Source organism: Anneissia japonica, unplaced genomic scaffold (assembly GCF_011630105.1).
Source record: "Anneissia japonica isolate Jap-2015-1 unplaced genomic scaffold, ASM1163010v1 scaffold287756_len632865_cov181, whole genome shotgun sequence".
NCBI classification, from domain to species: Eukaryota; Metazoa; Echinodermata; class Crinoidea; order Comatulida; family Comatulidae; genus Anneissia; species Anneissia japonica.
The window spans coordinates 298,070-313,267 of NW_022693589.1; the positions used below are offsets into that span (position 1 = coordinate 298,070).

The following is a 15,198-nucleotide window of genomic DNA, read 5'->3' on the forward strand; positions in this document are numbered from 1 at the left end:
GTATAAGTAGTGTTGTACTCACGCTATATATATATATATCACTGAACAGCATGGTTTATTTGTACAATGTACAAACATGTATAAGTAGTGTTGTACTCACGCTATATATATATATATCACTGAACAGCATGGTTTATTTGTACAATGTACAAACATGTATAAAGTGTTGTACTCACGCTAGGACGTAACCACTTGATTGATTCACGTTTTTCGTAGAATTTCAGGAGAAAAGTAGTGTCTGCATCTAAAAATATCGACTCACTACAAGGTTTGAAATGTGGATCTTCGTAAAGGTTATTCTTGTTATACTGTGGATCTGCCATTAGTTCGGTGTACTTTTGACCATCGAAAAGTAGGTTTAATGATATTGAATCAGTCATCTTAAATGATTATTATTTCAAGATTTTGAAAGCTTCAAACTTTTCAACTAAACGCAAAATGTTGAATCACGGCTGACCGGTAACTAAACTGATTAACGAAGCCCAAATGTATTTATATGCTGACAGCGTATTGTACAACGAACAGACCTAAAACAAAAGATGGATCATCTAGGAGGTAATGGTTAATGCTTACTCTCACAACTGAGATGAATGTATCTTGACTTTCAGGGCTAGAATTGGGATTAATTCTTTGTTTGTTATCTCGTCTTTTTCAAGTCCGCACAAAGTGCAATATGCGTCTATATTAGTAGTTTTTCAGTAATTGTTATCCTCTTTATCAACGCATATCACGTAATCCACAATAAATCCTTAGTTTTGTAAGGCTTACCAACTTAAATTCTGTTGACCATTTACAATAGCAAGGATTGACGCTGTCTCGTCGCCGCTCGCTTTTATCGTGTACAATCAGTGCCAAATAGAACAGTGATAGAGGATTATGTATCTTTTGTGCATAAATCCAGAATTGCTTTGACTTTGGATTAGCATTGCTTTAACTATGGAGCAATTCTTTAACAGCAAAATAAATTAATCTAACGAACGACACAAAGCTACACGTTCAGGATTACATGAAAAATGGCACAGTGAACAGCTCTCTATCTGGGATATATACGTGCTATTTATTCATAAGATATGGCATTATTAGATAGCCATAAGTTACTTGATCAAAATTCAGAGAGCAAACCTAAATGAAACGAGCCGAGCCCACAAAGTGGACCTTGGCTAAGGCCTACGGTATTTAGTGATAAACCTATGCGAGTCCATGGGGAACGCAACAAGGTGCGCACATCTTCTGATCGTTTTTAATGACGATCTCTCAAACTGCCCCTGACAAACTGCAAATGACGTCTCGTCATCAAGTGCTGAGATGGGATGGATTTTTCGTTTCGATCATCATCATCATCATCATCATCATCATCATCATCCACCACCACCTCAACCACTACTACCATCATCGTCTAGTGAAAATATTACCTATATCAGGAATATTTGCCACGTATACTGATACACACCCTACAATCCTCTCAAAACAAAGTAAGGTACCGACCCAGTTGACCTTTACGAAATTTCAATTAACCGATCAGTTAAAACACACTGCTCGTGGTTCCACAAATACACGTGCTTACGTATATTTGCGCTATTGTTTTGTGGCACCAAAAACAACAATACTCAAGGGGCGGGGCTTAGCGGAAAGGTCCATTACTGAAAAATGCACGTATGCACGTGTCCAACGTGATGGCACACTTATCTGCCTGATAGAGGGACCGAATGCACCGGTGGAGACTGGGCGAACGAAGCTAGTATTATGGCGGGGAGTATTATAGCGGCCGTTGAGGGACCCCGGTGGAGGTCCTTGACTCCTATGACGATTTCACGTTTTCGTTTTAGTCTCCCCTAAATATGGGTACCCCTATTCAGGGAGGTGGAGCCGAGCCCCCGAAAAGACGAATTGTGGTTTTCCTCCCGACGGGGGTGGGGGGATGCTGGTTTCCCCCCACCCCGCTGGCGTCACCTCTGCAGCATAAATATCCATTATGCATATTGAAAATCATGTTTTTATGTTAAGCTTTTAGACGTCCTAAATAACGTTTTGGTAATCATTATTATATTATAAGATTTAAACACTCTAGAAACCTCTACCCGGTGACGGCGGCCTACCGGCATTCGCTCATAATCTGGTTTCTGAGTTATGATCTGATTTTCTGAATTAAAACACAGCACGGACTAACCAACAGTTTTAAAAGCAACACTGGGCTTAGAGAAGGGTGCCTCCCATCTCCCATCCTATTTATTATATTTATTTATGACCTAAAATATCCTTACTAGAAAATGATTTACATTTTGTTCAATTGAGACAAAAGTTAATTCACATTTAATTATATGCAGATGAGATGGCACTTATTTCTTACTCGAAAATCGGTATTCAAATGCAAACTGACCAATTGCAGAAATACTGTACCCAAAATAGCCTTATTATTAATACAGTAAAACAAAAATTATGGTTTTCAGAAAAGGTGGGACATTAAATAAAAAAGATAAATGGATACCGTAGTCAATAGAAATGAAATTGAAATTTTAAATGATTTTAAATATTTAGTTCTCACTATTAATAGTCAGGGTAAATAGAACACAATGGGAAAGTCATGGCAGAAAAGGGAAAAACAGCAATCTTCAATTTAAGAAGGAAACTGTCTAATTTAAGTTTCAATTCTGTTAAAATTAAGGTCAAATGTTATTTGAGACGAAATCCTCCCTATTATTTTATACGGGTGTGAGGGCAGCTATGGAAGAAAAAAAATTGAAAATATACACTTGAAACACTGTAAATATATACTTAATGTCCAGCAGTCATGTCCGGACAAATGTGCCAGACGTGAACTGGGTCATATTGAAATAAAATATTTTAGGCATATTAGAATAGTAAGTTATTGGCTTTAGATATTAATGATGGAAGCCAAAAGACTGCCAAGAATATGCCTTGCTCAACAAAAATCATGGGCTGAAAGAGGAAGCGACTATGGGCACTTGGTATTAGGAATATTTTTAATTTTTATGGATTTAATTATATTTGAACTAAGCAAACGATAATTTCCTATTAATTTTCATTCGAAGGGTATACGATACTGCGACACAAAATCGACGAGAATTTATTCAACAACACCCACGTTTCCGTTTTTATAACAAAGTAAAAAATGACTATCTTACAGAAGATTACTTATACTATTTAAACTTTAAGTTAAGGAAATCTTTATCGAAATTCCGTTTGTGAACACATAATATATTTATAGAGAAAGGAAGACATCTAAAAATTGTTAGATAAAATAGAATCTGTTTAGTCTGTGATATTGGAGAAATAGAGGAGGAATTACACTTCTTATTTAGCTTCCCTTCAGTCTTAGAGATAAATACCTTAATGTAAAAAATCGAAATGTATATACATATTTAAACTAAGTATTTAGAAATAAAGAAGAATTAAGATTGCTTGCAATATATATTGAACAATTTTTCATTTTAAGAAATTACCGTCTAAAAGAAATTAATTATTTATTTTGTTATGTAATACGGGCCGAAGGCCAGAATTATAAAATAAAGAAAGAAAAAAACAAAGAATGTCGCCTACATTTAACCACTGAAGTTTGTTTCAATTAAATGTCTGCTCAGTAAGAAAATAAGCGAACAACCCACAACAATCATATTTCAAAATATAAACTTTTATTAAATATTATGGCAGCAATGTTACTTTATGAAGATACTACATAAAATATATGTTATAATATAATGTATTTTTATAGAACGCAAACGTTTGGCGACCCATTTTTGGGAAGCGTGGCTTTAGAGGCGCAGATAGTGATCCTAAATAACTTGAAATAATTGGCCGTGTATTATTAACCTATTCTGCTCGAAAATATGAGATTATGAAAGATATTTTTCTATGTCTTTTTGTGCAATTATAATGCCCCACTTGTATGCCAAGTATGTTTTTATAAAGTAATAGTGTGACAGATTTTTTTTCGGTAGACTATAATGACTATTATTTCAGTAAAGTACAAATTTGAACTATGATGGATGACGAATAATTGATGATTTTGATTCGTCAATTCTTCCCTCATCAATTATCCTCATTTCTAAGAAAGGATTGTTAAATTTTAGTTGTGATGACATCATGATCACTTGACCAGTGTTATCCGAGGCAATCCATGTTTTCTGTTCAGATGTAACACTCATCATGACAGAATCATCCGTAGGCCAAGTCAAGTAGTTGTATAGTTTGAACAAAAAATCCTCACATTTAATTTCATCCAAGTTTTTGTTCTGAAAATGAAACAACAATAATACAAGGTATAGGCCTAGGTGTATGTATAATTTAAACTTACATAAATATACGTAATTCACTGATTATAATGTATATATAGACATATAAGATATAGACATAACACACACAATTTATTCAAAACATGAATATTTCGAACTGTCCTCGGTTCTTCTTCAGCACGTATATAACTCAATTAAAAAGTCGATGAGGAGACAACGAATTTATAGACTTAAAAACACATAATTTATTGAACACATGAAAATTTCGACCCGTCTTATAGTTTTCTTCAACATGTGTGGCAAACGAAATACAAGTTTAGATATAATCATATTTAAAAAATTTAACAAAAGAAAACAAATTTATGTCCTTTATTCGAACACTGTATTTACCTTTCTTTGATGATTTATATATAATTTAACAGTATTAACGGCTATCTTGATATGATATGATATATATATATATATATGTATATATATATAAGTGTATATATATACATACATACATATATAAACATACACATACATACACACATATACACATATATACATATACATATATATATACATATACATACATATATATATATATATATATACATCTATATATATACACACACACACACATATATATATATATATATATATATATATATATATATATTAAATATTTGAGAAAAACGTATGTCCTATCGAAATTCGAGCCCAAGACCTTCCAATTACCGTTCGGATACTCTACCCATTAAGCTATAAGGCCAAGTGGTATACACCCTTAGATTTTCCGATTAGGACATGTTTTTTCTCAAGGTATTGCCTAATACGAAATAAATGATAGTAAATCACATAAAAGTAACTTTGGTATATATAAATAACCGATAACTTACCGATGGTATATCCTTTACCGCCACCAATAACTGTCCTTCACGCTGACAAAGTTTGCCATCAATGACCACCAGTTTGTACGTATAGTCGTTTGGTCTATCTTCAGCTGGACTTACACCCTCATCCAGTGGGTCTATCATTCGAACTTTCATCGTAACGGAGTCAGCATCGCTTACGCCACATTGCTGGAAATGAACTCGTGTGCCTAAAAAATGAATAATAATAATAATAATAATAATAATAATAATAATAATAATAAGATCAATGCCCATTGATAATAATTCACTTTATTGATGTATGTCATCAAAAACCATTAATAATAATAACAATGGTGGGACTGATAATGCTATTTTTATATATTAATTGTTATTATTGTTGTTATTTGCTGTTTTTATTGGATTGTTATTGTGATTATTGTTATTGTAATGGTCACATTATTATGATGATTGTGGTGACGAATGATATTTATAATAATAATAATGATAATAATAATAGAAATGAATATAACAATAATAGTAACAATAATAATAATGATAATGCGAAAATAATAGTAATATAAATAATGTGATCAATCTTAATTATATAATACAATAGTTTGCCAGCCGAGTAGTAGATTTTCTTTGTTGTAACTGGTTGTTTATTCTCAACTGCTTTTCATGGTTTTTAGTATGTATTATTATTTTTATTATTGTTACTGTCTATGTCCCTGGATCTTAGTTATCCTCCACTTTACCCCATTGCTCGTTGTGTTTTGATTGTATGTGAGATATTAAAATGATGTTTTATTATATATTTTTAATGTTAAACTTCACTTTGTGTATTATTTGAACAAATTGCAATGAAGTGTTATCGTATCGATCGTATGGTATCGGCAAACATAATTATATTACAATACAAATTACAATTATAGGACGTAGTATAGTACTTACACTTGCTATTTGAGAGATATCCAGTGAAGTCTACCGCCCGAATGTTATATTCTTCATTGATGAGTTTTCCTATTTTCATCAGCCCGTCGCCACAAGAAGACTTTACAGATAATAACAATCCAAAATCTCCATTTGGCCACTGAAATTAATGATCAGAAGCATGTTTAAAATTACTATAGTAATTAACAGGAATGGAAAAGCTTTCAAGGAAATGGATCGTTCCGATAAGCAGCACCTTTTTGATATAATTGCTAAGGTCCCACAAAAGGACAGCGTAAATTTACATAAGTACATGCGTTTGTGGACAATTCTTATGTTTGTGAGACAACAGCATATCTCTGATCCTGTTCTGATTGGCCAGTTGTTCAATTTAATTGGTCGGAACTGTCTATTATGCAGGGGAGGTGAAGTATGGGTAGGAGAATGGTGTTTCCCGGAAATTATACAAATCTTTCTTTATTATTTCTTGTATTACATCTTGTATTACTCATCCTTTTCTTTATTTTCTTGCTGATTGGTAATAGTATTATAAGGAATGTGCAAAAAAAAAAATGGTTTAATAAACTTAATCAAAACAATTCTAAAATTAAAAGAAAGGAAGCATAAAACAAGTTTATCAAGACAACATAAAAGGTTAAAGGTTATTCATTTATATTGCGCAAAATAGAACTAGCCATAACAGAAAACAAAATATCTATAAAACCGAAAGTGAAATAATATAATACTGTAAAAGGTACAAGGTGTCGATGTTTTAATGTTACTTAGTAAAACGAATAGAAACCAAATATAAAGTAAAATTCAATTGACTTTTGTTATGTGCATGCGCACGTTCATACTACAATATGGCATATTTATAACCGTTCTGGACGCAATCAATATTACTGTATATAAATTAGGAACAAATTTTATTTTATAGGCCTATAGAGCTCGTAGACAGAGGAATAGGTTTAGAATAAATTTCTTGTTTAATTCTGACAATCTAAAGGAGATACTCTAAAGGCCTGTTTATACTTCAACGTTAACGATAATAAAAAGCTAAAAAGCAATAGTTCATATAGAAAATAAAAGAAGTAAGAGAAGTTTTTATACTAGAACGATTCAATAACGATTTATCAGTTATGCGATAACAAAATATTTTGACAAATCAAATCAGATGACGTCATAATCAAAAAAACATTAAAATCGTCGTAGTAGCAACGATTTTATCGTTTGTCTATGATTATGACGTCATCTCATTCGGTTTTGTTAAAATAATGTGTTATTGCATACACGATAAATCGTTATAGAATCGTCCTAGTGTAAAAACTTCTCTAATTTCTTTTGTTTTGTATATGAACAATCGCTTTTTAGCATTTTTATCGTTATCGTTGAAGTGTAAACAGGCCTTACGACATGCACAATATAAAATTATGTGGGGAATATCCTGAAAAATATGTCGTCCTCTGCTTCCAACCCCTATATATTTCCGTTGGGTAGACCACTATTACACCACAATCGACATAGGTGTGTTGTTTCTTTTGTTTGTTTTTTTTGAACATTTTCCTGAGTGGAACTTACTAGTCTAAGCGTAGCCTTAGGTACAACACTTACTTATTATTATAGCATATTTTCATTGAGCTTGACTTAGCATGAACTTAAGCCTGGGCGTTTTAGGCTGACAGCATTTACATTTGAAATAATATGCTATAGGCCTAATACTAAAAGCCATTTGTATTTTAGACCTATACACCGAGATTGTAACGTTACAATCTGAATACTGTAACATAAAGCTATTCAATTTACAGACATAGGCCTAGACAATTCATTTTCTAGTTACAAAATGAAAACATTGCAGCGATACTTACGTTAGGCGGAATGGGTTCTGCAGGCGTCAGCTGAAATAGATACAACAATATATTATTCAATAGACTTATCTATTATTTGGTTTAGTAGTAATTATCTTATAAAGCCCTGCTGTCCAGATAATATACCTTTCCGCTAAGCTCCGCCCCTTGGATTTTGTTGCTAAGGTCCCACAAGACGGCAGTGTTAAAACATACGCGAACACGTGCGTTTGTGGGACAACACGTGTGTTTGTGAGACGCGCGCGTATTTCTAGCGCTGTTCCGATTAGTCAGTTGTTAAGTTTGATTGACACTCCGGAAAGGTCTATTACATTTTATTTCACAAAAACATGTGGCATGCCCAAATATGTTGATGACATCACATCATGGCCATGATATAGGCACATCACTTTTTGTTTAAAAAAAATTGATAATCTGATATCCGATTACAACAGTGCATAATGTACCTGAGGTTTATTTAAAAAAATATGTAATAGGAAACGGAATGGCTGTAGTCATAAGAACAGCATCCTGTAAATCAAGTATTTCCGAGCGGCACAATGTTATTAGAAGTTAAGTATCAATAGTGAATAACACAATGAATAGCAAATACTTTTTAAATAGTTTTGGTCAAATAAAATTTGATAGTCTTGGCAAAGCTATCGACCTTTGTTTAGATAATCATCAGGAATAATAAGGAACCAATATTTGCAAATATTTACAGAAAAGCAATCATTGAAAGCATTTTAAATTTTTTTTAAATTTCTTTATTCTGAATATTAACATAAAACAAAGACGACAAGAACCATCATATTCAAAGGATAAAAAACTTAATAAAGTACCGAAATTGGCAACTTATTTCCATTGTGGTTCTCAAGCAGTCAGAATATAGCTACAAATAAACGTTAAGTAGATAGCAAATATATATAAACTAGAGCAGTCACATCATAGAGTTATACCCCCGCCCAGCCTGAATACATTGGGCGAACCTGCAGAATACAATCAATGAAATAATGGAATCGCCCGGTATATTCAGGCACATTATTTTCGTTAGTGCTGCAAAATACGAAAATTGAATGGTGCCTTTCTCTGATTATTATGTACCACTAAATTTTATGATGACCTATTGATTAGTTTTGGCATAATCTTGCTAACAGACAGACAGTAGTCAATACATAACCTCTTTAACTGGGGGTAATAAAGACACTTTAAATAATAATGAGACATTTATATAGCGTTATTTCATTAAGATAAGAGCGATAAATGTAGGCTTTAAATTGTAGGTGCACCGTCTAAAAAGGTTAAATAATTGTATTATTCCAGTTTATTTGTAACAAGACGTCTTTAATTCAATAAAACATATAAAACATGAAAACTAGGACTATTTGTGAAACATATCGGACTGTAGCTTAGGCCCAAAGACTTATAGTATTTAAAAAGGGTCCTTGATAATATCATGCAGCAATAGATACCGATACGTAGATGAGCTAGAACTTCACTTCCTCATCTACAAAGCAACGAATCATTGTAAGCCTACTAGCTACCCTGTCTCAGCAGCTTAACAGGGGTATGTGCGTTTCTCACTGGTCCCAATCTATTAAGTATCAGACCCTGGTCCCCATCTACTATCAGGGAGGTGGGTGGGGGACGGGTGTCCTATAATACCAGCGATTACAGACGGAGGAATCTTAAAATCACAATGCTTTTTATATTATTTACTTCCCAAATGTAGTTCTAAGTTACATACAATCTGAGCTAATGTAACATAACTTACCGGTACCATTTTAACTGTTTTTTCTGCTTGCATCTTTAGCTGTCCGTCGATGATGTCTTTGTAAATTGTATCTTATAGACGTGACTTATCCGCTTGTTTTATATGCGTAAATAACTGTAGATCTTCCGGTATCATTCGGATGGGATTTTCCGGAAAATGCACGGGTGGTGAAAGTTGTTCATATGACCTTATCATTAGTTCTATGAAAAATACAAGAGTTTCACTTTGAATTCAATATTTTTTAACACGCAATTAACTTAAGAGTACTGTACCAGTTTTGATTATTATTTTGGTAAAGGATTACCTACCATGACTTCGCTAATTTTAATGTCCTAGATAGTTATGGTTCTTATTGTAGGCCTATAATATACTAAATCAAACATACGAACCCCTCCCAGTGTCTTGCAATTATTTACAAAATTGTTATATTTTTTACGTGGATAAAGTGTTACCGTTTCTTTGCTCATGAAGTTGGATTTTTGTACTGGATATAATGATAAAAATAATTTGGAGACTTGAGTGACCGAACGGTAAGGCAGCGGCGCCGCTAACTGCAGCCTTAACATCGGCACTGGTTTTAGCTGCTCCCCTACCAAGGTTCAGTTGGTAGAAACATGTCTTCTCTGATAAGGACTTAAAACGGAGGTCCAGTGTACATATATGGCCCGTGTGCACTTTAAAGAACTCATTGCATCGTTCGGAAGAGTAAGGGGGATGATATGGTTCATTTCAGCCCCTGTCGTTGTGGAATAATGTGAACATGTGCTACTATTATATAAGCGCCTCTTTTAGGCTGCTATGTAGCCACAGTAGGCCACTCCCATAAGCAATTCAGCACAATGAAAAGGCGAGTTATGGGTTATTCTCCGTCATTTACCTTTACCTTTAAATAATAAAAATAATGATCTGTTGAGGGGCGCTAACTCGCAAAATAAGGTGATTTTAGGTGATTTAACTACTTGCAAGTGATTTTTTTTTGGTAGGAAACTGGAGGGAGGTGCGAGTAATTTTTGGAGGGGCGTGCGCCCCCTCCCTTGCGCACCTTCTAGATACGCCACTGGCTAAAACATTACAATTTAAAAACCTTCCCACTCTCTTTGTAATTGTCAATTATATACCAGAAAAGGATACATCCTCTTAAAGGGACACTAAAAAGAAAGACACTGTAATAGCATTATTGAAGCTCGGTTTCCATAGAATCGCTCACCCTATCTGTGACAGCCGCCTACAGTTGCCGGGGAGGTGGGACCTGGTTCAACTTTGCCGATCGCGTTGCAGACGAATCTGGGTGCCTTCCCGATTGCGCCAGGGCAGCCAGCAATGTACCCTAATACGCAATCGGCACAGTTGATTCAGGTTCAACCTTCCCGACAACTGCCGTCGATTGTCACCGATAGGAGCGATTCTATGGAAACCGAGCTTCACACGTTGAACTCTAGCTTTAAAACTGAGGCATAGATCTAATCTTAAAATATACCGTGGTTTTACTCTTATTCTTATTACTCTTTTATATATTTTTTTTCATCCTAGTATTAATGTCATTTTAAAGGTAATTTTCAACTGCAATGAAAAATAATTTGAACCAAATATTTCAAAGCAGAATCTGAATTTTGTTAAACAAAATGTAGTTAAGTGATTTAAGATCTGTATTAATAAAGGTATACAATAAAACCTCGATTTTTTTTTAAATGTTATTATTTATTTATTTATTTTTTTGTTTTTTGCGAACTTTGGATGGGCTTTTTTCGAGCCTACTTTTGCAAAGTAAAGAAGGGTGCTTCTTGTCAAAATGAATGCGTAAATTTGGGAATTACTACTATATAACAATAAATAAGGCCACTGTAACATCAAACTGTATCATGTAGTGCATTAACCGGCATTAAATCACCTAAACTACTGTATAACCCAAGCGTAATTTTAATGTATTTTATTTCTTTGAAATTCATGTACGGTGTGCTCTGTACTGTACTTGAAAAAAAAAAGAACAAAAGAACATTATCTTGAGAGATGGGCTTCTTTTCGAGATGGGCATCTTCTCGATATTAAGCCCATTGGGCTTCTATTCGAGGTTTTACGGTATGGACTTCAGGCCCGTATTTAGGAATTTCATTAGGAATTTCAATTGGGGGGGGGGGGGGGTTCGGCTTGGGGCTATGCGGAACTCCTTATCAAAACCCACATACTTCTTCTTCTCTCCCCTAAATGGGGACTTTATTCTGTGTAACTTTAATTTCCTGTAATTAACGAAATAAGCATCGTTTATCATAATTTTTTCGATTTTATCATAATAGTACGGTAACTTTTATTAGTAAACTCAATCAAATTCTCCAAGATTCATTTTAAATAGTTGGCCTGGGATCCCTAACTACATGTATGTACTATTTTTGTTTTAGCCCGCTTATGTAGGCCTACAGAATAAAACGGCAGTGAAAAAATCTTCCTAATTTTCACGGAACTCCATCTCCCGCGGGGGGGGGGGGGTCGGACGAACCCCCCTAAATACGGGCCTGGGAACCACCCGCCCCCCTCCCCTAAATACGGGCCTGGACTTGCTTATTTAGTTACCTAATGGTTATTTGCTGGCAGTTAAAACTCAAAAACGAAATGACATTGACATCATGTAGTTATTTAGGAAAACACCAATTGGCACATTTTATATATACAGTTAGGTTATGGTGCCTACTCAGGCCCGTAGTGTGACCTGATTTGTGGGAGGTTCGTTTCAGTGGAAAGTGGACCCTTTGGAAACCATTATACAATAACGTAATAGTGTTAGCTGGGAAAGCTAAGAAATGCCGACTTGAAATACTTCTGATACTCTGGAGAACATTTTAAATATATGTACTAATATAAATTTTTCGTTTTTAAATGCGGACCTTCTCCAGTTTTTGGGCGGTTGGTCGTAACCCCCTTAACCCCATCCCCCCAGTTACGGGCCTGCTACTAATAACCACTTGGTGAATCATGATCGTTTGCCTTTATTGTATTGTCTCTTCTTCTTAAAGTGAGCGTTACGTCAGTAGCGATTAAATTATCAAAGATCATTGGTCATAGACATACCGTTGTTTTTTAATCTTAACTCAAATATAAATACATTGTGGTATTGCACATTGAGAGTATTTACGGATGTTAATGATAGACACGCGTTTCGATGCTCACGCGGTAAACCTCATTGTAGTGTCACATGGTTGGAATTGCAAAAGATGTCGGGTGTTGAACAAATGATTTTATTAATTCAGCAGACTTTATGCATATATTTAGAAAGTGGGAAATCCTACCATATATAACTATATCTATTTGCACAAGTGTGACATGGGGAATACCGTGGGCGGAAGGTTATGCTGATTAAAAGTTTCTTAGTTCGAAAAGTGCTGCCTCATCGATTCCATACTGCAAGACTATAGACGGATATCCATATTTGGTACTTTGATCTAGGTATAGAATTGATTTCCTATCTGTAAAGCCCATCGAGTAGGCCTGGATTTGATCTGTGGTTAAAAATAGGTGACGCTGTAAAGTACAACACACTTTCGTTACTTCAATGTTCTTTCATTCTTTCAGCCAGAGTTCAACCGCATTCACATCGGATCCGAATCAAAACTGATATAGTTTTCTCATCTGTTTAGTGTAAAGCCGGGCACTCACTTCGCCCGACGGTCGTCAACCGACGCGATTCTATGAAAGAACGCAACGCGACGACGCGTGCACAACGGGGCGTTTTTAATGACGATCAGTTCAGACTGCTACCGACAACTTGCAGATGGCGTCGCGCGGTGTAGCGCATACAGAAAGCGGAGTTAGATTCGTCGTGCGACGGTCGTACGACGCAGTGAGTGCCCGGCTTTAGCTCCCAGAGTCGGTATGTACACTTATGCAATATTTATGAGACTGTAGTTCTATTCATATGTTCCTTGGTCGTTATAATGCCTACGGATATTAGAGAAATTCCCACAATAATGAACCGGGACAATCGACACATAATTTAAACAATTAGACTTCTTTCATATCTGGTAGAGTTTTCCAACCAATCATGATCCTTGTCATATCTGATCTGATCATCATCACAATTTAATTATGATTATGATTTCGATTATCATCGTATTTATCACTATCTTAACCATCTTGATTATTATCATCATCGTCACCACCTCCATGGTACTGTACTGGTACATCATAATTAGGATGCATCATCCTTATGATTAATATTTTAAAAAAAGTATTTTAAAAATGTTCGTTTAATATAATAATCTGTGTAAAGTGTTGAATAAATTTATTTGGTTACAATGTTGTATCTTTTATAATATTTTCCTTTATTATCAACATATATAATAGAAAACGTATACATATAATCTGTGTATATGCAAGGAACATGCCATGCCGGAAAAAACAACATACTTTGATGCAGCTATATACAGTTGGAAAAGCTGATAAAAGAATGAAAGGAACTCAAATTCTACTAGTGCTTGGCTCAACACGACGCTTTGTGGTCAAGTGGTTATGACGGTGGCCATGCATGTATACGAAAGGGTTTCTGTTTTTCCCATGCCTTAAAATCTGTATATAATGTAACATAATAAATAGCTGGTAACGAGTACTTTCGGTCGTAAAGATTTATCAACTTGATAAAGGTCTATGACCGAAAGTACTCGTTGCCTGTCGTTTTCAAATAAATTTCAAGGCAGATCTTCACCGTATTTCCTGAAATATAGCCTATATTAGCGCCTTGTGTTCTCGTGCGGTCACTCCCGTTCCCGTAACAAAAGAAAACTTTAATTTTACTTGGTAGAGTGTAGAATAGGAAGCTTTCGATTTCGACGACGTGACATCAAACGGATTGTAGATTTACATATTATTTGTGACCGTCATCTGCACAACATAGATTTAGCCCAATTAATTCAGGCGATATCAAAACTCATTACTGGTTTGCCAGTTGTCAAATTTATTCGCGTAAAGCAAGCGCTTGACATTATGCATGCCAAGTTTTACGGCGAAAACATATTGGGCTTCGCTATCCTGTTTTGAGGTTCTCCGATAACCGAAGTCTTGGTGGCAGCATAGCAATTACTGATGTTATCATACGGTACGGTACTGTAGTCTATATTCTTTAGCCTAGCCGAGGACAAAATAATATGTGAAAACCTGCGTAAAATTGTAGTGAACTCGGGCCCCAGCGGCTGAATCTGATAAGAGTACGTGATAAATAAACTAGGCCAAAATAAATAATAATATCCACATTTATCGGTAGATTGTTTTTTGAACGAGATTATTGGCTTTAGCATAAGAGCCATTCATTTTGAATTAGTTTTTCGTTTTTTATCTCGTTTTCCAACGTTAATAATAATAATAATAACTATTATTATTATTATTATCAGTATTATTATCATTATCATATTATTAATATTATGATTATTATTTATATATTTGTTTATATTGTGTTAAGAGTGCTACACAGAAAAACGAATTTGAATGTTATCTGCGACCTACACGTATATGTTTGATTTAGCTTTGAAAAAGTCAATTGGGTCTACTACTGTCTGTTGTTG

General features: G+C 34.6%; 2 protein-coding genes across 2 annotated transcripts in view; both read right to left on the minus strand.

Moving 5' to 3' along the window:
- The window catches only part of LOC117100823 (calpain-1 catalytic subunit-like), a 22,893-nt gene extending 8,167 nt beyond the window's left edge, over nt 1-14,726 (minus strand). Inside the window, exon 1 of the mRNA XM_033240647.1 lies at nt 14,721-14,726. The gene's annotated coding sequence lies outside the window, so the exon portion shown is untranslated. The remainder of the gene's footprint in view (nt 1-14,720) is intronic.
- On the minus strand, nt 3,495-9,754 carry LOC117100824. The gene is made up of 5 exons (XM_033240648.1): nt 9,656-9,754; nt 7,903-7,932; nt 6,059-6,197; nt 5,132-5,334; nt 3,495-4,250 (listed from the first exon to the last, which is right to left on the minus strand). The coding sequence occupies exons 1-5, from the start codon at nt 9,686-9,688 to the stop codon at nt 3,996-3,998; spliced, it is 660 nt and encodes a 219-aa protein (XP_033096539.1). The 5' UTR covers nt 9,689-9,754; the 3' UTR covers nt 3,495-3,995.
- Nucleotides 14,727-15,198: the final 472 nt, after the last annotated feature.